Genomic DNA, 26,050 nt, shown 5'->3' with positions numbered 1-26,050 from the left:
CCTACACTAACGTGCACGCAATCAAAAGGACCTATAAACATGTGATAACACACGTTTCTGCTCACTTCCCTTGGTCTTTCTCCCACTTCCCTTTACAAATCAAAGAAACACTCTCTTCTCTCTCCTCATGTATTCAAGAACACGAAGGTGTTCTTCCTTATTTTTTATATTTTTTTTGTGTTTCCAATCTATCCCCCTACCCTTTTCTAAACCGATTTCTTCTTCTCTTTCTTTTGATTTCGTCTTCTACTCTCTCACCTCTATTTAATTTCTAGCCTTAAAGTTCCCTAAATCCCTACACAAACCTAAATCTAAAAAAAACAAATAGATACAAAAAAGAAAATTATACCTTTCCCTTCACTGTTTCTTCTTGAATCGGTGGTTTGCGCTGCTGTTGACGTTGGTTCTCGATTTGTGCTTCTGGGTTCTTCGAGATCACCTTGAGTCTGTCGAGTCTTGTCTGCGTGACTGTGTTGATGACGTCTTTGCGTACTTTGATTCGTCCTTGCCGTCCTTGATCCGACAATGTTTGGTTTGGTCGTGTTCAAGTGTTGTCGTGTTCGTGATACTGATGTCGTGATGTAAGAGGTTGATTGCGTGAATGGTTAGTCCACTGACTGGTGTTGCGACAAGCTTGGTTTGGTTACGGCGGTTTGAATCTGCGTCTGCTGTGTATATGTGTTGTCTGTATGCAGGTGCAATGTCCGGATTGGAAGTTGAGGGTTTGGAATCGGTTATGGCTTTGAGAATGAATTTGTTTTGAGTTGTTGTTGGTTAGCCGATTGGGTTTACGGATTAAAAATTGCTATGATGAGTGCGATGGGATTGTTAGGTGTTCTGTGAATTGTTTTTTTTGCGTTGTTGATGAGTAAATTGCAGGTTTTGGTAAATTTGTGTTGGCTGCAGGTTTATGTCGAAATCGGCCGATGATTTGTGCGTTGAAATTTTTGGCCTCCCTTTCTGTGTGTTTGCAACTTCAGTTTTATAGTGCAGGAATTGATTTCAGGGTTTGTTGAAAAGATGCAGAAAACTTGCTTAGGATTAGGAGGAGATGAGGAACGCGTATGCTGGAGTTGGATGGATGAACGTGACAGGCTGTTGCTTGCATCAGGACCTTTTTTGGACTTTTGGACAAAAACAAATAAATAATAATAATAATAAAAGGATAATGACTAGAAATGACGTGGTGAGATTAAAAGTGAATGATAAGAATAAAAAAAGAAAGATGAAGATTAGAAAACAAAAATTAGAATTAACTTAAAATTTTAAATAACGATAGAAATTAAAATAAAAATTAAAGAAATAGAAAAATGAGAGAAAAAAAGAATTGAATAAAATAAAAAAAAAAAGAGTTAGAGTTTAATTAATTAAAAAAAGGAATTAAAATAAAAGATGGAAACGAAAATTAAATTAGATAAATGAGTGAAGAGGGCCCGACTCGAAACAAAAAATGAGGTATTTTAAAATACCTCTCTGCCGAATTTTTGATTGAAAAATCAGAGATTGATCAGTGTCAAAAGACACATGTCGGTGTATGAATGTACGCTCCTTAGGTCAAAAATTGGGGTATGACAGATGCCCCTATTTAAGTTTCTTCGTCCGGAGATTTGAAGATGAAATCTTCGATTCGATCGGACTGAAGGGACTTAAATACAAAGTACACCAATTTTGGACCTAAGATGCTATGAATGATTGTGAAATGCTTGTATGAATGCAGGACGACAAAGTTGACTTAACTGAGACGAGAAACAACGACGGGATACCCAAATTCATTGAAGAAAAAGGGATCCGACTCCGCTAGGGGGAATGTAGTTTCACTGGGGAAAGATTGTCTACTACCGTATTGGTTTGGTATGATAGCTTAATGAAGACGAGACTCTTAGCGACATCTCTAGAACAGCTAACGCTGTGGAGGACACTGCTAGAATTGAAATTGATATTGAAATTGATTAGTGACATTACTGGAACAGCTCACGCTGGGGATGACACCATTGAAATTGAAATTGAAATTGATTGAAATTGAAATTGAAATGGAAATTGATTAGTGACATCACTAGAACAGCTAACGCTGGGGATGACACTTTTGAACTTGAAATCGAAATTAATTGAAATTGAAATTGAAATGGAAATTGATTAGTGACATCACTAGAACAGCCAACGCTGGGGATGACACTATTGAACTTGAAATTGAAATTTGAAATTGATTAGTGACATCACTGGAACAGCTAACGCTGAGGATGACACTATTGAAATTGAAATTGAAATTGATTGAAATTGAAATTGAAATTGAAATAGAAATTGATTAGCGACATCACTAAAACAGCTAACGCTGGGGATGACACTTTTGAACTTGAAATTGAAATTGATTGAAATTGAAATTGAAATGGAAATTGATTAGTGACATCACTAGAACAGCCAACGTTGGGGATGACACTATTGAACTTGAAATTGAAATTTGAAATTGATTAGTGACATCACTGGAACAGCTAACGCTGAGGATGACACTTTTGGACTTGAAATTGAAATTGAAATTGAAATTGAAATTGAAATTGATTAGTGACATCACTGGAACAGCTAACGCTGGGGATGACACTATTGAAATTGAAATTGAAATTGAAATTGAAATTGAAATGGAAATTGATTAGTGACATCACTAGAACAGCCAACGCTGGGGATGACACTATTGAAATTGAAATTGAAATTGATTGGCGACGTTGTGATAAATGCGACCATGTATGAACGATGTTGTGTATGAATGAAGGTAATAATGTGTGAATGTGTGAATGGATATAATGAGTGTATAGACTGGATTGTGCTAGATGAATTTGATGAAACGAGACAAGGCAGGTAAGATGGGAAGCGGATTGACATCACAGTACATACACTCGGCAAACTTCATTGGAGATGATATTATTGCGAACAAAATCGAGCCATTGACGGGGTGGAGTCTGGCACAAGGTAGCAATTGATGCCCCTGGGGATAAAGCTCATTGTTGACCAAAAATCTGGGAGAAGTCGCCATTTGTAAACCAACACAGAATGCTCTTCCAATGACCTACCTTAGTCGTCGTGCCTTTTCTTGATTTGTTCGTTTCTTTTATTTTTTTTTTGAATCCCTAACTTTTGCCTGGATCGCCCTTTCGGGTTTTCAATCCACCGGGAATATATTCCTTTTTTGTGCCCCTAATTTTTGCCTGGACCGCCCTTTCGGGTTTTCAGTCCACCGGGACGCTCTCTATTGCCTAAGTCGCCTTTTCAGGTTTTCGACTTGGCGAGCTCGTTTTTTTTTTTTTTTGAAAGCTTCCCACAGTGTTTAGCCATGCTTGTTCAATAGGGCTTAACCGCCTTTGAGGAGAATGTTGATGCGCCCTTCCTTTACTTTCGAGTCCTACAATGCACTTATTTGTTTATGCTTTCAAGAGACGTGAAAAAGTTTTATGAATTTTGCTTCAGAATATTATCATCAAAGAAATAGAAAGAAGTTTTGGAAAAAATGAAATAAATGAGAATTCCAAGTAAAGGGCACAGGCTCAAATTTTGATGAATTGAGTGGTGACCTGCCAATGGCATGGCTCCACGGATCTTTGAAGAATTTGGAAAATGGTAAATATATGGGAAGGTACATTGAACACAATAACAGTTATACTCCCTGACAACTTTGAATGTCCCAGTTCCGAGTCTTTGATCTGCAGATGCTTCGAATCAGAGGTCTTTTGATAGCTGGATGCCCCAAGTGGATGGTGCTTGACTGGATGCGACCTTGAATTGCCCCCGTTCTGAGTCTTAGATTTGTAGATACTTAAATTGGAGGTTCTTTGATAGCAGATATGCCCCAAGTGGATGGTGCTGACTGATGCAGTTACTTTGTCTTTTTATCCTTAACTTTTGCATAGATCGCCCTTTTGGGGTTTTCAATCTATCAGGATAATCATTTTTGTTCATGTCTCTAATTTTTGCCTGGACCGCCCTTTCGGGTTTTCAGTCCACCGAGACGCTCATTTTTGCCTAAGCCGCTTTTTCTGGTTTGCGACTTATCGAGCTTCTATTTTTTGACAGAGTATTTCTTGACTGCACCGGTATTCATAGGACGTGCGAGTTTGTCATCACCCATAGTTGTAAAAGTTTTTGCACATGAACCTTCATAATTAGGCATCCACTTGCCCCTGGAGTCTGGTTGGAAAGTAGTACAAAGTTCCGTTCTTGAAATTCATGGGGACGAACCTTTTTGTTAGAAGTTTGTTTTAAACCTCTTTTGATATATTTGTACAAGGCCGTCATGCGTTTAAACTCGATCAAGCTTGGACTTTAGCAGAACTCCTATTGACGGGACTTCAACCTCCACGGGAAGCACGACCTCCATGTTGCATATCGGGGAAGGAGGGGGGTTGCCCCTGTTGAAATGTGTACTGAAGTACGATATCTGAGCAGAGCGAATGGTAGCACCTCGGGCCAGTCTTTGTCAATGAATGCCATCTTCTGGACAATCTTCTTGATATTTTGTTTGCAGCTTTGACGGCTAAGATGCCCCAGTATGTGAGAGATCTCGTCGGGAATCTCTTAATCCTTCCCTTCTTCAGCTTCGGACACAGGGAACTCAAAGTCGGAAGAGAGTACATGGTTAATGTGTTCAACGGGTTTATTAATGCATGATTTGATTATTGATTTTGACAAGTGTAAATTATGATTATGCAGATATTTGAGAATGATTATATTTTTTGGTTTTTTGTATTACCATTTTTCCAGAACAAAGCACAAAATAAAAACAAAGTCGGGATCAAAACGACCTTTTTATTAATGATGAAAATGCTTAAAGCAAAAGCCCTACACCAGTTCACTTTCGTCTCGGGCAGAACGAAAGGGTTTTTTTTGAAAAGCAGCAAACAACAAACCAACGCATTATTTGAACAGATAAGTAGTAGAAGGAACATCAAAAACGACCCAAATGTGGCTTGCAAGTCCGAATTCAATCTTCGAAGAGCAATATATTGGCTTCAATCAGCTTCTGGACTTCAATCTTCAAAGATAAACAATGCTCAATGTCATGGCCGGGTGCTCCTTGATGAAAGGCACAGGAGAGGTCAGGTTGATACCCAACCGGCAACTCGTTGGGCACTCGAGGAGGCTTTTTAGTTTTGACAAGGTTCTTCATTAGCAAGATGGGAAGCAGCTCCGCATACGTCATTGGGATTGGGTCAAACTGCATCTTTGGAGCCTGTTGTCGAGGCTGTTGTTGATGTTGGCGTTCGGGCCTTTGCTGGAACTGCGGCTGATTTTGCGAAGCTACCAGTGAAACCACCAGCGTGCTCAGTCTCTCTGAATCGGCCTGGAGTGTTGTGATCTCTTGTTCAGACTGATATGTTCACTCTTTTTGTGTGCACGAGTGTTGTAGGTGCGAGTTGGCTTTGGACGAGGACAGTCGGACCACTTTGTGAAACGGGTTGACCCTTTTATGGAAAAGAAATCTTGTGAGACTCGGAAACGAGACTATGATATGCAAAATGATGCATGATGCTTATGCAAAAATAGACACCCTTTTTTTTTTTATCGAAGGACTTATAAAAGCAAATTTGTAAACATCATAGTTGAAAAATTCATTGAGCAATTAAAGTATTATAAGATAATTCCCTTCTAACAAAACTGAGCCAAGGGATAGACTCCAAAGTTCATCACAAAAGCTAGAAAATAACATAAAGTGGTGAAACATCTGGGAAACTCTTGAGTTCTTGTAGTAGACTACTCCTCGAAATCTTGGTGCGTCCCTGCGAAGAAATCCATGCACTCCTTCTTGCTGATAAATTGTGCAAGTCTCGCACTTTGAGCTTGGATCTGAGCGTTTTTCTCGATCAATTGTCGCTCTTTGTTGAGGAGCTCATGCTTGAGTTGCAGTATTTCCACATCTTTATCCCCTACTTCAGACATAGCTTCCTCGTACTTCCTTTTCCAAGTGGTACACACACGGTTTAAGTCAGCCATTTTCTCTTGGTACTTTTCTTGGGTACTAAGGGGTAGGGGTAAAGGTATTGTTGGAGTGGTTGAGGACAAGTACCTCGGTATAGAGTACGGCATCATATACTCAGCAGCTCTATCGATTACCCATTGGGTATAGGTTTCATAAGTGAGGTCTGACTTGTCCCCTAATTGATTGCTGTTTTTCCTGCGGATGGTACGCCAAGCTTTCACGAACTGGTCTCTCATACCTTTGCTATCGGTGAGGTTAAGATAGAATGTGCCCTCTAGTGCAATGTTGCAAGGCTTTTCTTTCAGAGGATACCCGAACTGTCGTCTAGCTAGGATAGGGTTGTAGCTGATTCCCCCATGAATACCGAGGAGAGGCACATTACCGAAGTCTCCACACGAGTCAATGATGGTTCCGGTATCGTAAGCTGGGTTGTACCAAACTACGTCGGATGGATGGAGGGACATGATTTTCTCTGAGTATATAGCTTTGTCTTTGGAGAGGTAGAATTGAGGTAGGTGTGAGATGTACCACCTATAGAGTAAAGGTGCACAACAAAGGATGGTTCCACCCTGCTTATCGGTTCTATGGTGGATGGAGTGGTAAGTATCAGCAAGGAGAGTAGGGACAGGGTTTTTGGTGAGGAAAATTTGGATGGCATTAGCATCGACAAAACCATTAACGTTGGGGAAAAGCACAAGGCCATAGATGAGCAAGGCCAGGATGGACTCGAAAGCAAGAGTATTCTTTGATGCAGCAAAAATGTTGGCTTTACTGATTAGAAATTTGGAAGTTAGCCCCTGGATTTTCTCTTTCCCTTTGGTAGTGAGGTTATCAGTTATGTCGGATATCTTGAGGTGAAGGGCTTTTGCAATATCTGATGCCTTAGGGGCCCCCTCGAGACCACTGAAAGGTACTATATCAAGTATGGGTAGACCGACCAAACAGGAATATTCTTCAAGGGTGGGGACAAGCTGGTAGTCCGGGAAGGTGAAGCAGTGGAGGAGAGGATCATAGAATTGGACCAAAGTTTTGAGGATCCCTTCGTCGAACTTTGTGTTGAGAATCTTGAGCAACTTCCCATGGTGAGACTGAAAACCTGCTGGATTAGTGATGACATCTCCTAAACTCCTCAAGCTTTCCAGATCTTGACTTTGGAAGCTATACTTCTTAATACTCCTAGTAGTCATATCTACAACGTTTACAACAAAAACTTGTTTAAGTCCTTCGATATTTTTTTAATGAGAAAAAGTTTTCATGAATGCATGTATGCATGATTTATGCTAACACAAACGGTGAAAACATGGTGAGGTTAAGTCCACATGTTGGAGTCAAGGGTAACAACGCCATTTGGTAAGGACTATGGTTTCATTTGCACTTGTAACAAAGGTTCTACCAAGTTCCCAAATTACAACTACCCTTATGAATATATCGGTGTATAGGAATGCTCCTAGTCCAATATAATCCACAAGGAAGTCTAGTTTGAGTGTAGTATCGCGTGACAACTAAAGTCAAGAATGCTCTTGGTTTAGCCACCGCACTACGTCCTAAAAAGGCCAAGATGGGTTAAGGGTTACTAAGGTCCACGGCTTCGACGGACACTCACATTGAAAGTAATAACGTCGACATGAATGCTCATGACAACAAGAGTACTACCTTCCGCGAGGCCTCCACCGAGTAGGGTTATCACATGTGCACATGGTCCAAGAGTGCTCTTGGTATGACACTATGATTATACCCCGTCCTATCTTATATTTCTCTCAAGTCCGGGTTAGGACTTATCTCACCACTCACGTTAAAAGAAGGGAGAAAGAAGGAGAAGGGAGAACATATATATACAGGTATTTCCATCTTTTATTTTTTTGATTTTTTTAAGCAAGTTATAGCACAAAAATTTAAATAAGACCAAGTTAGGCTCAACCCTCTTAGGGGGGTCCCCAGTGAAGTCGCCATTTCTGTCGCGTCATTTTTCGGAGATCAAGGCTATTTGATTAGCTTTTTTGACTCACTAAATTTATTTCACGACTGAACATTTAATTTTTAAGAAAAGGGGAAAAAAGTTCAAACACCCCACATTTGAAAAGATTTAGGGTTCGGGGGTTAGTTACATAAAGGGAAGGTGTTAGCACCCTTTATGTCCGTAGTACTCTACGGGAACCTTTTAGTTTTATTTAAATAATGTGCTATAACTTGCTTATTTTTGAAAAAAGAATTTTAAGTGATTAAAAAAAGGAGGACCTAATTATCTACATTTTATTGATTTGGAAGGACGAGTGTCCTCTGCCTACGTACCCGTGAGGGATCAAAACCTCGTAGTTCGGGGTAGAAACTGACGTTTGATTGGTTGTGTATTTTTTATTAGTTTGAAAAAAGGTTTTAAAAATGGAAAAGCCAAATGGCAAAATGAATTTGTTTGTGTTTTTTATATTAGGGAAAAATGGACTCAAAATAAATTAGATTGTTTGATATTTGATTAAGAAAAGAAAATAAAAAAAGACGGTCACTTGATTTAGGATCAAGGTTTATTTAAGAAAATATTTTTGTGTGATTTTTGAATATTTGCATGTTTTTGTTGTTTTTGAATAATAGCTATACTGAAAATAACGCTAACGGAGCAGAAAAGTAAAGCGTATGTACTTTATGGTGGCGTGGGACCACCACGAGGACCTTTAACCTAATCTACCAAGCATAAAAGTAAACATACACCCACTCACACACACATGCACCTAAGCTATTACAAAAAAACCTATTAATACATTCTACGGTCTGTGATAAAAATAAATAAATTACATTAAGGCCTATTTACATTCTAAATTATGTGTAAGAAACGAAAATAAATATGCATGAATTATTTACATCAAACCTATGTGTACATTCTAAATTCCATATGATAATAAATGACACAAAATAAATATGTATGCAATAGATAAATGAATGGTTTTTACATATGCAGCCTAATCTAATAAATATAAGAATAGTAAAATGCAAAAGAAATTAAAAATGCGAGAGAAATTAAAATGCATGAATAAAATAAAAAATGATGCAGAAAGGGGTGCAGACAGTAAGCATGGGAGTGTGAAAATGAAACAAATGAAGCTGGGCTTAGGAAACAGGCTGGGGCGGGTTACACCGGTTCGATCAGAGCCGTCAGATCAGGATCCGACAGCCTAAGGGAATGAGGGTGCATGGCAGCACCTACACTAACGTGCACGCAATCAAAAGGACCTATAAACATGTGATAACACACGTTTCTGCTCACTTCCCTTGGTCTTTCTCCCACTTCCCTTTACAAATCAAAGAAACACTCTCTTCTCTCTCCTCATGTATTCAAGAACACGAAGGTGTTCTTCCTTATTTTTTATATTTTTTTTGTGTTTCCAATCTATCCCCCTACCCTTTTCTAAACCGATTTCTTCTTCTCTTTCTTTTGATTTCGTCTTCTACTCTCTCACCTCTATTTAATTTCTAGCCTTAAAGTTCCCTAAATCCCTACACAAACCTAAATCTAAAAAAAACAAATAGATACAAAAAAGAAAATTATACCTTTCCCTTCACTGTTTCTTCTTGAATCGGTGGTTTGCGCTGCTGTTGACGTTGGTTCTCGATTTGTGCTTCTGGGTTCTTCGAGATCACCTTGAGTCTGTCGAGTCTTGTCTGCGTGACTGTGTTGATGACGTCTTTGCGTACTTTGATTCGTCCTTGCCGTCCTTGATCCGACAATGTTTGGTTTGGTCGTGTTCAAGTGTTGTCGTGTTCGTGATACTGATGTCGTGATGTAAGAGGTTGATTGCGTGAATGGTTAGTCCACTGACTGGTGTTGCGACAAGCTTGGTTTGGTTACGGCGGTTTGAATCTGCGTCTGCTGTGTATATGTGTTGTCTGTATGCAGGTGCAATGTCCGGATTGGAAGTTGAGGGTTTGGAATCGGTTATGGCTTTGAGAATGAATTTGTTTTGAGTTGTTGTTGGTTAGCCGATTGGGTTTACGGATTAAAAATTGCTATGATGAGTGCGATGGGATTGTTAGGTGTTCTGTGAATTGTTTTTTTTGCGTTGTTGATGAGTAAATTGCAGGTTTTGGTAAATTTGTGTTGGCTGCAGGTTTATGTCGAAATCGGCCGATGATTTGTGCGTTGAAATTTTTGGCCTCCCTTTCTGTGTGTTTGCAACTTCAGTTTTATAGTGCAGGAATTGATTTCAGGGTTTGTTGAAAAGATGCAGAAAACTTGCTTAGGATTAGGAGGAGATGAGGAACGCGTATGCTGGAGTTGGATGGATGAACGTGACAGGCTGTTGCTTGCATCAGGACCTTTTTTGGACTTTTGGACAAAAACAAATAAATAATAATAATAATAAAAGGATAATGACTAGAAATGACGTGGTGAGATTAAAAGTGAATGATAAGAATAAAAAAAGAAAGATGAAGATTAGAAAACAAAAATTAGAATTAACTTAAAATTTTAAATAACGATAGAAATTAAAATAAAAATTAAAGAAATAGAAAAATGAGAGAAAAAAAGAATTGAATAAAATAAAAAAAAAAAGAGTTAGAGTTTAATTAATTAAAAAAAGGAATTAAAATAAAAGATGGAAACGAAAATTAAATTAGATAAATGAGTGAAGAGGGCCCGACTCGAAACAAAAAATGAGGTATTTTAAAATACCTCTCTGCCGAATTTTTGATTGAAAAATCAGAGATTGATCAGTGTCAAAAGACACATGTCGGTGTATGAATGTACGCTCCTTAGGTCAAAAATTGGGGTATGACAGATGCCCCTATTTAAGTTTCTTCGTCCGGAGATTTGAAGATGAAATCTTCGATTCGATCGGACTGAAGGGACTTAAATACAAAGTACACCAATTTTGGACCTAAGATGCTATGAATGATTGTGAAATGCTTGTATGAATGCAGGACGACAAAGTTGACTTAACTGAGACGAGAAACAACAACGGGATACCCAAATTCATTGAAGAAAAAGGGATCCGACTCCGCTAGGGGGAATGTAGTTTCACTGGGGAAAGATTGTCTACTACCGTATTGGTTTGGTATGATAGCTTAATGAAGACGAGACTCTTAGCGACATCTCTAGAACAGCTAACGCTGTGGAGGACACTGCTAGAATTGAAATTGATATTGAAATTGATTAGTGACATTACTGGAACAGCTCACGCTGGGGATGACACCATTGAAATTGAAATTGAAATTGATTGAAATTGAAATTGAAATGGAAATTGATTAGTGACATCACTAGAACAGCTAACGCTGGGGATGACACTTTTGAACTTGAAATCGAAATTAATTGAAATTGAAATTGAAATGGAAATTGATTAGTGACATCACTAGAACAGCCAACGCTGGGGATGACACTATTGAACTTGAAATTGAAATTTGAAATTGATTAGTGACATCACTGGAACAGCTAACGCTGAGGATGACACTATTGAAATTGAAATTGAAATTGATTGAAATTGAAATTGAAATTGAAATAGAAATTGATTAGCGACATCACTAAAACAGCTAACGCTGGGGATGACACTTTTGAACTTGAAATTGAAATTGATTGAAATTGAAATTGAAATGGAAATTGATTAGTGACATCACTAGAACAGCCAACGTTGGGGATGACACTATTGAACTTGAAATTGAAATTTGAAATTGATTAGTGACATCACTGGAACAGCTAACGCTGAGGATGACACTTTTGGACTTGAAATTGAAATTGAAATTGAAATTGAAATAGAAATTGATTAGTGACATCACTGGAACAGCTAACGCTGGGGATGACACTATTGAAATTGAAATTGAAATTGAAATTGAAATTGAAATGGAAATTGATTAGTGACATCACTAGAACAGCCAACGCTGGGGATGACACTATTGAAATTGAAATTGAAATTGATTGGCGACGTTGTGATAAATGCGACCATGTATGAACGATGTTGTGTATGAATGAAGGTAATAATGTGTGAATGTGTGAATGGATATAATGAGTGTATAGACTGGATTGTGCTAGATGAATTTGATGAAACGAGACAAGGCAGGTAAGATGGGAAGCGGATTGACATCACAGTACATACACTCGGCAAACTTCATTGGAGATGATATTATTGCGAACAAAATCGAGCCATTGACGGGGTGGAGTCTGGCACAAGGTAGCAATTGATGCCCCTGGGGATAAAGCTCATTGTTGACCAAAAATCTGGGAGAAGTCGCCATTTGTAAACCAACACAGAATGCTCTTCCAATGACCTACCTTAGTCGTCGTGCCTTTTCTTGATTTGTTCGTTTCTTTTATTTTTTTTTTGAATCCCTAACTTTTGCCTGGATCGCCCTTTCGGGTTTTCAATCCACCGGGAATATATTCCTTTTTTGTGCCCCTAATTTTTGCCTGGACCGCCCTTTCGGGTTTTCAGTCCACCGGGACGCTCTCTATTGCCTAAGTCGCCTTTTCAGGTTTTCGACTTGGCGAGCTCGTTTTTTTTTTTTTTTTGAAAGCTTCCCACAGTGTTTAGCCATGCTTGTTCAATAGGGCTTAACCGCCTTTGAGGAGAATGTTGATGCGCCCTTCCTTTACTTTCGAGTCCTACAATGCACTTATTTGTTTATGCTTTCAAGAGACGTGAAAAAGTTTTATGAATTTTGCTTCAGAATATTATCATCAAAGAAATAGAAAGAAGTTTTGGAAAAAATGAAATAAATGAGAATTCCAAGTAAAGGGCACAGGCTCAAATTTTGATGAATTGAGTGGTGACCTGCCAATGGCATGGCTCCACGGATCTTTGAAGAATTTGGAAAATGGTAAATATATGGGAAGGTACATTGAACACAATAACAGTTATACTCCCTGACAACTTTGAATGTCCCAGTTCCGAGTCTTTGATCTGCAGATGCTTCGAATCAGAGGTCTTTTGATAGCTGGATGCCCCAAGTGGATGGTGCTTGACTGGATGCGACCTTGAATTGCCCCCGTTCTGAGTCTTAGATTTGTAGATACTTAAATTGGAGGTTCTTTGATAGCAGATATGCCCCAAGTGGATGGTGCTGACTGATGCAGTTACTTTGTCTTTTTATCCTTAACTTTTGCATAGATCGCCCTTTTGGGGTTTTCAATCTATCAGGATAATCATTTTTGTTCATGTCTCTAATTTTTGCCTGGACCGCCCTTTCGGGTTTTCAGTCCACCGAGACGCTCATTTTTGCCTAAGCCGCTTTTTCTGGTTTGCGACTTATCGAGCTTCTATTTTTTGACAGAGTATTTCTTGACTGCACCGGTATTCATAGGACGTGCGAGTTTGTCATCACCCATAGTTGTAAAAGTTTTTGCACATGAACCTTCATAATTAGGCATCCACTTGCCCCTGGAGTCTGGTTGGAAAGTAGTACAAAGTTCCGTTCTTGAAATTCATGGGGACGAACCTTTTTGTTAGAAGTTTGTTTTAAACCTCTTTTGATATATTTGTACAAGGCCGTCATGCGTTTAAACTCGATCAAGCTTGGACTTTAGCAGAACTCCTATTGACGGGACTTCAACCTCCACGGGAAGCACGACCTCCATGTTGCATATCGGGGAAGGAGGGGGGTTGCCCCTGTTGAAATGTGTACTGAAGTACGATATCTGAGCAGAGCGAATGGTAGCACCTCGGGCCAGTCTTTGTCAATGAATGCCATCTTCTGGACAATCTTCTTGATATTTTGTTTGCAGCTTTGACGGCTAAGATGCCCCAGTATGTGAGAGATCTCGTCGGGAATCTCTTAATCCTTCCCTTCTTCAGCTTCGGACACAGGGAACTCAAAGTCGGAAGAGAGTACATGGTTAATGTGTTCAACGGGTTTATTAATGCATGATTTGATTATTGATTTTGACAAGTGTAAATTATGATTATGCAGATATTTGAGAATGATTATATTTTTTGGTTTTTTGTATTACCATTTTTCCAGAACAAAGCACAAAATAAAAACAAAGTCGGGATCAAAACGACCTTTTTATTAATGATGAAAATGCTTAAAGCAAAAGCCCTACACCAGTTCACTTTCGTCTCGGGCAGAACGAAAGGGTTTTTTTTGAAAAGCAGCAAACAACAAACCAACGCATTATTTGAACAGATAAGTAGTAGAAGGAACATCAAAAACGACCCAAATGTGGCTTGCAAGTCCGAATTCAATCTTCGAAGAGCAATATATTGGCTTCAATCAGCTTCTGGACTTCAATCTTCAAAGATAAACAATGCTCAATGTCATGGCCGGGTGCTCCTTGATGAAAGGCACAGGAGAGGTCAGGTTGATACCCAACCGGCAACTCGTTGGGCACTCGAGGAGGCTTTTTAGTTTTGACAAGGTTCTTCATTAGCAAGATGGGAAGCAGCTCCGCATACGTCATTGGGATTGGGTCAAACTGCATCTTTGGAGCCTGTTGTCGAGGCTGTTGTTGATGTTGGCGTTCGGGCCTTTGCTGGAACTGCGGCTGATTTTGCGAAGCTACCAGTGAAACCACCAGCGTGCTCAGTCTCTCTGAATCGGCCTGGAGTGTTGTGATCTCTTGTTCAGACTGATATGTTCACTCTTTTTGTGTGCACGAGTGTTGTAGGTGCGAGTTGGCTTTGGACGAGGACAGTCGGACCACTTTGTGAAACGGGTTGACCCTTTTATGGAAAAGAAATCTTGTGAGACTCGGAAACGAGACTATGATATGCAAAATGATGCATGATGCTTATGCAAAAATAGACACCCTTTTTTTTTTTATCGAAGGACTTATAAAAGCAAATTTGTAAACATCATAGTTGAAAAATTCATTGAGCAATTAAAGTATTATAAGATAATTCCCTTCTAACAAAACTGAGCCAAGGGATAGACTCCAAAGTTCATCACAAAAGCTAGAAAATAACATAAAGTGGTGAAACATCTGGGAAACTCTTGAGTTCTTGTAGTAGACTACTCCTCGAAATCTTGGTGCGTCCCTGCGAAGAAATCCATGCACTCCTTCTTGCTGATAAATTGTGCAAGTCTCGCACTTTGAGCTTGGATCTGAGCGTTTTTCTCGATCAATTGTCGCTCTTTGTTGAGGAGCTCATGCTTGAGTTGCAGTATTTCCACATCTTTATCCCCTACTTCAGACATAGCTTCCTCGTACTTCCTTTTCCAAGTGGTACACACACGGTTTAAGTCAGCCATTTTCTCTTGGTACTTTTCTTGGGTACTAAGGGGTAGGGGTAAAGGTATTGTTGGAGTGGTTGAGGACAAGTACCTCGGTATAGAGTACGGCATCATATACTCAGCAGCTCTATCGATTACCCATTGGGTATAGGTTTCATAAGTGAGGTCTGACTTGTCCCCTAATTGATTGCTGTTTTTCCTGCGGATGGTACGCCAAGCTTTCACGAACTGGTCTCTCATACCTTTGCTATCGGTGAGGTTAAGATAGAATGTGCCCTCTAGTGCAATGTTGCAAGGCTTTTCTTTCAGAGGATACCCGAACTGTCGTCTAGCTAGGATAGGGTTGTAGCTGATTCCCCCATGAATACCGAGGAGAGGCACATTACCGAAGTCTCCACACGAGTCAATGATGGTTCCGGTATCGTAAGCTGGGTTGTACCAAACTACGTCGGATGGATGGAGGGACATGATTTTCTCTGAGTATATAGCTTTGTCTTTGGAGAGGTAGAATTGAGGTAGGTGTGAGATGTACCACCTATAGAGTAAAGGTGCACAACAAAGGATGGTTCCACCCTGCTTATCGGTTCTATGGTGGATGGAGTGGTAAGTATCAGCAAGGAGAGTAGGGACAGGGTTTTTGGTGAGGAAAATTTGGATGGCATTAGCATCGACAAAACCATTAACGTTGGGGAAAAGCACAAGGCCATAGATGAGCAAGGCCAGGATGGACTCGAAAGCAAGAGTATTCTTTGATGCAGCAAAAATGTTGGCTTTACTGATTAGAAATTTGGAAGTTAGCCCCTGGATTTTCTCTTTCCCTTTGGTAGTGAGGTTATCAGTTATGTCGGATATCTTGAGGTGAAGGGCTTTTGCAATATCTGATGCCTTAGGGGCCCCCTCGAGACCACTGAAAGGTACTATATCAAGTATGGGTAGACCGACCAAACAGGAATATTCTTCAAGGGTGGGGACAAGCTGGTAGTCCGGGAAGGTGAAGCAGTGGAGGAGAGGATCATAGAATTGGACCAAAGTTTTGAGGATCCCTTCGTCGAACTTTGTGTTGAGAATCTTGAGCAACTTCCCATGGTGAGACTGAAAACCTGCTGGATTAGTGATGACATCTCCTAAACTCCTCAAGCTTTCCAGATCTTGACTTTGGAAGCTATACTTCTTAATACTCCTAGTAGTCATATCTACAACGTTTACAACAAAAACTTGTTTAAGTCCTTCGATATTTTTTTAATGAGAAAAAGTTTTCATGAATGCATGTATGCATGATTTATGCTAACACAAACGGTGAAAACATGGTGAGGTTAAGTCCACATGTTGGAGTCAAGGGTAACAACGCCATTTGGTAAGGACTATGGTTTCATTTGCACTTGTAACAAAGGTTCTACCAAGTTCCCAAATTACAACTACCCTTATGAATATATCGGTGTATAGGAATGCTCCTAGTCCAATATAATCCACAAGGAAGTCTAGTTTGAGTGTAGTATCGCGTGACAACTAAAGTCAAGAATGCTCTTGGTTTAGCCACCGCACTACGTCCTAAAAAGGCCAAGATGGGTTAAGGGTTACTAAGGTCCACGGCTTCGACGGACACTCACATTGAAAGTAATAACGTCGACATGAATGCTCATGACAACAAGAGTACTACCTTCCGCGAGGCCTCCACCGAGTAGGGTTATCACATGTGCACATGGTCCAAGAGTGCTCTTGGTATGACACTATGATTATACCCCGTCCTATCTTATATTTCTCTCAAGTCCGGGTTAGGACTTATCTCACCACTCACGTTAAAAGAAGGGAGAAAGAAGGAGAAGGGAGAACATATATATACAGGTATTTCCATCTTTTATTTTTTTGATTTTTTTAAGCAAGTTATAGCACAAAAATTTAAATAAGACCAAGTTAGGCTCAACCCTCTTAGGGGGGTCCCCAGTGAAGTCGCCATTTCTGTCGCGTCATTTTTCGGAGATCAAGGCTATTTGATTAGCTTTTTTGACTCACTAAATTTATTTCACGACTGAACATTTAATTTTTAAGAAAAGGGGAAAAAAGTTCAAACACCCCACATTTGAAAAGATTTAGGGTTCGGGGGTTAGTTACATAAAGGGAAGGTGTTAGCACCCTTTATGTCCGTAGTACTCTACGGGAACCTTTTAGTTTTATTTAAATAATGTGCTATAACTTGCTTATTTTTGAAAAAAGAATTTTAAGTGATTAAAAAAAGGAGGACCTAATTATCTACATTTTATTGATTTGGAAGGACGAGTGTCCTCTGCCTACGTACCCGTGAGGGATCAAAACCTCGTAGTTCGGGGTAGAAACTGACGTTTGATTGGTTGTGTATTTTTTATTAGTTTGAAAAAAGGTTTTAAAAATGGAAAAGCCAAATGGCAAAATGAATTTGTTTGTGTTTTTTATATTAGGGAAAAATGGACTCAAAATAAATTAGATTGTTTGATATTTGATTAAGAAAAGAAAATAAAAAAAGACGGTCACTTGATTTAGGATCAAGGTTTATTTAAGAAAATATTTTTGTGTGATTTTTGAATATTTGCATGTTTTTGTTGTTTTTGAATAATAGCTATACTGAAAATAACGCTAACGGAGCAGAAAAGTAAAGCGTATGTACTTTATGGTGGCGTGGGACCACCACGAGGACCTTTAACCTAATCTACCAAGCATAAAAGTAAACATACACCCACTCACACACACATGCACCTAAGCTATTACAAAAAAACCTATTAATACATTCTACGGTCTGTGATAAAAATAAATAAATTACATTAAGGCCTATTTACATTCTAAATTATGTGTAAGAAACGAAAATAAATATGCATGAATTATTTACATCAAACCTATGTGTACATTCTAAATTCCATATGATAATAAATGACACAAAATAAATATGTATGCAATAGATAAATGAATGGTTTTTACATATGCAGCCTAATCTAATAAATATAAGAATAGTAAAATGCAAAAGAAATTAAAAATGCGAGAGAAATTAAAATGCATGAATAAAATAAAAAATGATGCAGAAAGGGGTGCAGACAGTAAGCATGGGAGTGTGAAAATGAAACAAATGAAGCTGGGCTTAGGAAACAGGCTGGGGCGGGTTACACCGGTTCGATCAGAGCCGTCAGATCAGGATCCGACAGCCTAAGGGAATGAGGGTGCATGGCAGCACCTACACTAACGTGCACGCAATCAAAAGGACCTATAAACATGTGATAACACACGTTTCTGCTCACTTCCCTTGGTCTTTCTCCCACTTCCCTTTACAAATCAAAGAAACACTCTCTTCTCTCTCCTCATGTATTCAAGAACACGAAGGTGTTCTTCCTTATTTTTTATATTTTTTTTGTGTTTCCAATCTATCCCCCTACCCTTTTCTAAACCGATTTCTTCTTCTCTTTCTTTTGATTTCGTCTTCTACTCTCTCACCTCTATTTAATTTCTAGCCTTAAAGTTCCCTAAATCCCTACACAAACCTAAATCTAAAAAAAACAAATAGATACAAAAAAGAAAATTATACCTTTCCCTTCACTGTTTCTTCTTGAATCGGTGGTTTGCGCTGCTGTTGACGTTGGTTCTCGATTTGTGCTTCTGGGTTCTTCGAGATCACCTTGAGTCTGTCGAGTCTTGTCTGCGTGACTGTGTTGATGACGTCTTTGCGTACTTTGATTCGTCCTTGCCGTCCTTGATCCGACAATGTTTGGTTTGGTCGTGTTCAAGTGTTGTCGTGTTCGTGATACTGATGTCGTGATGTAAGAGGTTGATTGCGTGAATGGTTAGTCCACTGACTGGTGTTGCGACAAGCTTGGTTTGGTTACGGCGGTTTGAATCTGCGTCTGCTGTGTATATGTGTTGTCTGTATGCAGGTGCAATGTCCGGATTGGAAGTTGAGGGTTTGGAATCGGTTATGGCTTTGAGAATGAATTTGTTTTGAGTTGTTGTTGGTTAGCCGATTGGGTTTACGGATTAAAAATTGCTATGATGAGTGCGATGGGATTGTTAGGTGTTCTGTGAATTGTTTTTTTTGCGTTGTTGATGAGTAAATTGCAGGTTTTGGTAAATTTGTGTTGGCTGCAGGTTTATGTCGAAATCGGCCGATGATTTGTGCGTTGAAATTTTTGGCCTCCCTTTCTGTGTGTTTGCAACTTCAGTTTTATAGTGCAGGAATTGATTTCAGGGTTTGTTGAAAAGATGCAGAAAACTTGCTTAGGATTAGGAGGAGATGAGGAACGCGTATGCTGGAGTTGGATGGATGAACGTGACAGGCTGTTGCTTGCATCAGGACCTTTTTTGGACTTTTGGACAAAAACAAATAAATAATAATAATAATAAAAGGATAATGACTAGAAATGACGTGGTGAGATTAAAAGTGAATGATAAGAATAAAAAAAGAAAGATGAAGATTAGAAAACAAAAATTAGAATTAACTTAAAATTTTAAATAACGATAGAAATTAAAATAAAAATTAAAGAAATAGAAAAATGAGAGAAAAAAAGAATTGAATAAAATAAAAAAAAAAAGAGTTAGAGTTTAATTAATTAAAAAAAGGAATTAAAATAAAAGATGGAAACGAAAATTAAATTAGATAAATGAGTGAAGAGGGCCCGACTCGAAACAAAAAATGAGGTATTTTAAAATACCTCTCTGCCGAAATTTTGATTGAAAAATCAGAGATTGATCAGTGTCAAAAGACACATGTCGGTGTATGAATGTACGCTCCTTAGGTCAAAAATTGGGGTATGACACTATGTGTCAGTGTTAGTGTTGTAATGTGTCAGTGTTAGTGTCGTAAACTACAGATATCGAAGAGAAGGATGACAAAGTCAACAAGTTAAGACCACTTACATTATCTTCATCGATTTCTTTGATTATCTCTTCCAAACGAACATCTTTACTTCCAAACTCATCGCAAGCTTGTTGAAGTTCTTCTTGAGTAATATAGCCACTTCCATCTTTATCAAAATAAGAAAAGGCTGCAAATAAATGATCTTCTCTTTCAATCTTGTTAAGATGCAATGTTGCCGCAATAAACTCACCATAATCAATCGTCCCACTGTTATCTACATCAGCCTACAATTTCCAGGTATAGTGATATGTTAGAGATTTGGGTTAGCATGTTAAATAGAACACATTAACTTATCATTTGTTTCTTTCTACTTTATAACGAGTTCTTTAAAAGATACTTACCGCTTGCATTAAATCATAAATTCCAGACTCCTTAAGATTAGCACCAACTTTTTTCAAACAAACTTAAGTTCTTCAAAAGTGATTTGGCCACTGTTATCTGTGTCTATCATCTTGAACATTTCTTTTAATCTTGGCCAACGTTGATATCCTATGGCGGCAATAGTTATGATTTGTTATCCAATGACTATTTGGAGTGATTAAAGAGGAAGGAAGGCATGTATGTATTCCATTACAGTAGTTCAGAAGTCCCACATCGAAAGTTTGTAAACAACATAAACAAACATGTACCTATAAAAGAGGGGTGTGTGCCATACTTCAAAACACATTCGGTGACCCATGTTTTATACTTGAGTTGTCCCATGAGTTCTATTAGTATATAATTTGTCAATGGTTGACGACGTTGTTGGAGATTCTATATAGATGCATCTTTTAATGTCTTGATTTCTTGGTCATATAGAATCTCCTTCAACGTCGTTATCTAACAATGACAAAATATATTAAAATCAATTTAAATCCTTACAAAAAAAGTAATTTAATCTGTTATTCAATAACTCTAGGACAAGTTTTTGTCTCACACATGCAGTATATATCTATTTTTTGGGTACTCGGTATCCAACCAAATGAACAATTAATCTGGAGAACCGATCCCACCGTCTATCAATGGAGGGTTCAATTGAAGTAATAGCAAAGTCATATATGAACTAGCAGAGAAATTGTTGACGGGTTCAATTGAAGTAATAGCAAAGTCATATATGAACTAGCAGAGAAATTGTTGACAGGTTCAATTGAAGTAATAGCAAAGTCATATATGAACTAGCAGAGAAATTGTTGACATTTGAAGAGGATTCAAATCTAAGACTTAGAGACACCTTATCATAAACAATTTAAAGTAAAAATGATTCCAATACGTGTAAATCTATCTGACTCTGGCATCATCTAGTATAGGATATGGCAGCACACTAGTTTTCTATTTTAGAAGCGTGTGTACAATTTCTGTAATTATTGCCATCCCTAATTGAAATAGGCTTCAGTCATGTTGATAATTTGTTCTCATACTTGGAGATCTTTATTTCTCTTGAATTTAATTTCCGAAATTGTGAAATCATTTACCAAATCAAGTTCACATGATCAACTGAACTTTATGTATCTGTTCTATCTTGGTTTTTCGGGTGTCAAACATTGATTAAGTTTGAACCTTTTTAACCTTTGATATCTCATTTTTTCTTGGGAAGGGAAAAATAAAAAACCCTTGAGAATCGAGGTCCGGGAGTTGTTTTCGTCATGGGAAGGTGTTAGGCACCCATGACGACTATAGTATCCTATAGGAACCGTCTTTACTTTCTATGCGTGCGCTTTATTTTTAAATGCTATTTGAAAGTGTTATCTACACCTAAGGGTTTGCTAGGTTAAGAATTGGAGGGAGAAGAATGTGTTTGAATTTTTGCTTTATTGGAATTGGAGAAGTTTTGACTTCTTGCCTACATACCCTTTTAAGGGATCAAAATCCATGTAGTTCTCTTCCAAAAAATGTTTTTGTTTTTGTTGGTTGATTTCAATTTTGAAAATGGAATTTTGAAGAATAAGAGAGAGGGGCCTCAAGGGCGTAAGATTTGGAAAATGTGAGGTGGAATTAATTATTTTGCAAAAAGGTCTAAGTATGATTAAAGTTCATTAAGGTTTTTTGTTTAAGAAAATAAAGGGGAAATTCAATGGGATTTTGATCCCAAGGTTTCTTCGGAAAATTATTTGAGTGAAGTTGTTCATGTTTTTTGGAAAAGAGAATTTTTCTAAGTATCGTGATTCCTAAGCATACATCTAAAGCATACATTCCCTAAACATTCATCTAAAGTATCCATGTGATGTGTGTGCATGTGTCGGTGCTTGTGTCGGTGTACATCATTAGAGTCCATTGTCCATTACATAGGCCCTAGTTTACATGCTATGGTCTTGCAAGAATTTAAATTGCATAAAATAAAGTACAAAAAAAAAACCCTAGGTTATACATGCTAAGTCTTGGCAAAATTTAAAGTGCAAGAAACAAAAGCTAAGAATATAAGATGGAGGATGATATGCTTATGGATGAATGAAACATGAAATGAAAGGGTTAGTAGCATAAGGCATAATAGGAATTGAAATAGAAGCAAGTAAAATAGCATAGTAAAGTAATGAAACTTGGCAAAAAAGTAACAGGTTCTTAGCACACAAAAGTGGTAAAATGTGCCTAAACTTTGTCATAAAATTCACATAAACATAAGGCCTATAATTTTCATGCCATGACAATTTTCAAAGTGTTTTATTTCAACTATGACATGAAAGTTATAAGACAATATCAAACCAAGAATTATGACACATTTCAAGCACATTTCACACTTTATTTTCACATAGAAATATTCACATAACTTGTAAAACAAGAAACTAACAAATCAAACCTCAAAACAGTAAAGAATAGCACCAAATCAGAGGCATACACATTGTAAATTCCCATATCAAGGATCAATAGATCATAGTGAGATTTTAGGATCAAGAACATGCAAAAATTTCACAAAAAATTAACAAAAAGTAACACAAATCACAAGAAAATTACACATATATTTTTATCAATTTTTAACATGCCAAAATATCATAAGAAACAAGTTTCAAGTGTCCAGAAATAATTGCAAGGAAGTTCACAAAATTTTTTAGGAGTTTTTACCAAGATTTTTAACAAAAATGAAAAAGAATTGAATTAACAAAGGACACATTATTTCCTCATATCTTTGATCAAGGCTTAACATGTAAACATATCAAGATCCATCAAAAATATCAAGAAAATAATTGATCAATTTTTAGGAGCTTTTTATCAAAGTTTTTGAACACGTAGGGGTGCAATTATCAAAAGATAATGTGAAAATAGCAAGAAATCAAAGAAAGAACGCAGGGAACACAAACCAAAGCCCAAGCCCAAACCAGAAGGTCCAGGATCCAACTCAGGATGCTCAGGGACCGTTGGATTGATCCAAATGGATCAAACCTAAATCCAACGATGGAGAATGCACAGGGATGGACCGGTGTTAGACCGGTCCGGTTTAGTTGTCTATAAAAGCCTATGTGTACCGGTTCATTTCATTTCACACTTCTCTTTCTCTCTCTAAGCCTAAACCTAGAGAGAGAGGCTCTCCCTTCTCTCTTCTTCTCCGTTCACCTTCCCTGCCGGTTTCTGGAATGAAACGGCCGGAGAAGATGAAGATTCATCGGAATCTTCATCAACTCCGCCGTGAATTCCAGATTCCGGCGAGTCCTAAGCTCCGATCTACATGGATCTAAACCCTAAACTACCCTATTTTTCACACTGATTACGAATATGAACTCTGATTTGGAAAATAAACGGTGAAACGTTGTAGATCTACATGTTAAGATTCGGTTTTAACATTTTCTAATCTTTTTCAAAGTCTTTTGAAGGAACAAGTTCTGAGACTTGTTTATCCACTTCGATTCACCGTTTATTTGTTCTTACGAACCTTCGTTGAGCTTTTGCGATGAAAAAGAGAAGGTTCTTTGTGATTACCTGAGTTTAAACGGAGATTTGAGCGAGAAGATGAAGGAAAACTTCGTGAATCTCCTCTGAGCCTTTGGTAAGTGATTTGTTGTTGTTGAAAACCGAAAATAAATCGGTGAAGTTCTTCTTCTTCTTCTCTGGTTTGGTTCTTCGTCTTCGATTCCTCTTCTTCTCAATTTCGATCCCTTCGTGATCGTGCTTGAGTCTGTTACTTTCAGTGATGGATTCGCACTAGAATTGCGAAGGAAAAGGTTCGATGATGAAGATTCAATGGTGAATTTCTGAGAACTTCATGAAATTTGCATCAATTTGATTCAATTTGTGGTTCTGGAAAAGTTAGGGTTTGGATTTGGGGATGAATGTTCTTGGTGTTCTTGAAAACGGTTAGGATTTTTGATCTGTTTTTCTGGAAAAATGGAAAATGGAAATGTGTTTGTAATGATTTGGCTCGTAATGAGTGGTGATTGGTACTGTGCATTGATGAGTTGGCTTGTATTTATAGGCCAAGTGTGACATCTGAACCAATGAGCTTGTGACATGTGTACTTGGACTAAAATGGCTCGGCCTTGGACCTGAAATTCTGACTTGGGACCTTTCTGCAATTATTGAAACTAAAGGACTGGACTGCAAAATAAAAAACTAAAGGACTAAAATGCAATTAACAGAAATTGAAGGACTTAAAAAAAGAAAAAATAACAAAAAGGACTAAAATGAAAATAAAAGAAAAATAGGGACTAAAATGAAAATAATAATAAAATTAGAATAAAATTGGTAAAATGAAAAAAAACGTAAAGTGAAACAATTAAAAAACAAAAAAGGGACTAAAATGAACCAACTACAAAATGAGGTACTCTAAAGTAACCTCTCTCTGTCAAAATTTCAAGTGAAATGACCAAAATGCCCTTGGAGACTAAACTGACTCAAAATGACTCAAATGCAATTTTTGAAATGGATTTTAACATGGAATTGAAACAAGGATTTATACAAACCAATTGAAAAGACTCAGAGACAATTTTGAAGGATTAAAATGAGTTTGAATGCAGGAAATGACTAAAATACTCTTTTTCATGATTTTTGCAAATGAAGTTGAAATAAAATGCAGAGAAATGTGCAATTGACCAGAGAAAATCTCAAATGACTTGATATGCAAGAAAAACCTTTTGAATGGCTTTAGATGCAAGAAAACATAGACAAATACACAGTTGAAAAGATTTTTAAAGTAAAATTGAAAGATAAAGCAGGGTAAAATATCAGTGTAAAACAATAGCAAGATGACAATCTTATAAAAGGTCAAAGACCATATCAGAGATGAAAAACATTTTGAGCAAGTATTTTTAGGTCCAAAATTAGGGTATAACAGTATCAAAGGGTGAAATCTTTACCAAATTAAGCTCTCATGTCATCAAGCAGTTTGACTAAAAAGACTGAATCTTGATACTTCATTAACATACAATATACAGCTTGATACTTGACACAACCCTTCATTGTAAAATTACAAAGTTACTTTAATGATCTTCTAATAAATTCTACCAAAAATAGTAGTCAGACAATTATACAATCTAAAATATCTAATAACAACCTATGAAGCATGCACTTTGACACGGACACCGCGACACGACACGGACACCGCGACACCACTAATGTAAAAAATATAGGACACCGACACCGTTACATATATGTTAATTTATTTAAAGACGACCTAAAATGAAAACTAAAATACATATATAAACATCTAACTTGAGCAATTTATGTCATTAGAAAAAGTTCTACAATAAGATATGTATTTGACCTTTATTAATTCATCTACCGTCAAAAATGATATAATCAACTATAATGTCTATAATCCATAATTGATCAACATTTCTCAAAAGATATGTAACTCTTGTACATCTATGGTGTGCGGAAGCAAGAGAGAAAAAAAAATTGTTTTAGATATTTGTCTGGGTTATCCGACACGGCTCGTAAGAGTGTTACACAGGTGTCGGACACCGATCGTAGGAGTGACAAAGTAAAGAAAAAAACAATTATTTAGGACACCGGTTCGACACGTGTCGTACGGGTGTCATAGGAGTGTCGGACACCGACGCATGTCGGACACCGCGACACGCCTAATCCTAGAGGTGTCCGTGCTTCATATACAACTATAACAGTAAGATCAAAGAGCTGGACAATCCATTTTTTAGCAACAACTCAAATAA

The 26,050-nt window shown here is 37.8% G+C and overlaps 3 protein-coding genes across 4 annotated transcripts in view; all 3 read right to left on the bottom strand.

Annotated features, from left to right (window-relative positions):
- Nucleotides 1-20,444, bottom strand: part of LOC146954557 (calcium-dependent protein kinase 17-like) — a 30,723-nt gene extending 10,279 nt beyond the window's left edge. For both annotated transcript variants that reach the window (XM_085717128.1, XM_085717133.1), the window contains exons 1-2: nucleotides 20,318-20,444; nucleotides 19,976-20,200 (exon numbers count right to left, since the gene is read on the bottom strand). In XM_085717128.1, the coding sequence (XP_085573254.1) occupies nucleotides 19,976-20,200; nucleotides 20,318-20,326 (234 nt within the window). In that variant the 5' untranslated portion in view covers nucleotides 20,327-20,444. The remainder of the gene's footprint in view (nucleotides 1-19,975; nucleotides 20,201-20,317) is intronic.
- On the bottom strand, nucleotides 5,567-8,986 carry LOC146954559 (uncharacterized). Its single transcript, XM_085717117.1, has one exon. It carries the CDS (start codon nucleotides 7,144-7,146, stop codon nucleotides 5,734-5,736), a length of 1,413 nt encoding a protein of 470 aa, XP_085573243.1. The 5' UTR covers nucleotides 7,147-8,986; the 3' UTR covers nucleotides 5,567-5,733.
- LOC146954558 (uncharacterized) lies at nucleotides 14,718-17,914 on the bottom strand. The gene has a single exon (XM_085717126.1). It carries the CDS (start codon nucleotides 16,295-16,297, stop codon nucleotides 14,885-14,887), a length of 1,413 nt encoding a protein of 470 aa, XP_085573252.1. The 5' UTR covers nucleotides 16,298-17,914; the 3' UTR covers nucleotides 14,718-14,884.
- Nucleotides 20,445-26,050: the final 5,606 nt, after the last annotated feature.

Source organism: Medicago sativa, chromosome 1, assembly GCF_051527215.1.
Source record: "Medicago sativa cultivar Bolivia chromosome 1, Bolivia_mono, whole genome shotgun sequence".
Taxonomy (NCBI): domain Eukaryota; kingdom Viridiplantae; phylum Streptophyta; class Magnoliopsida; order Fabales; family Fabaceae; genus Medicago; species Medicago sativa.
This window is presented reverse-complemented; position numbering and strand designations above follow the sequence as displayed.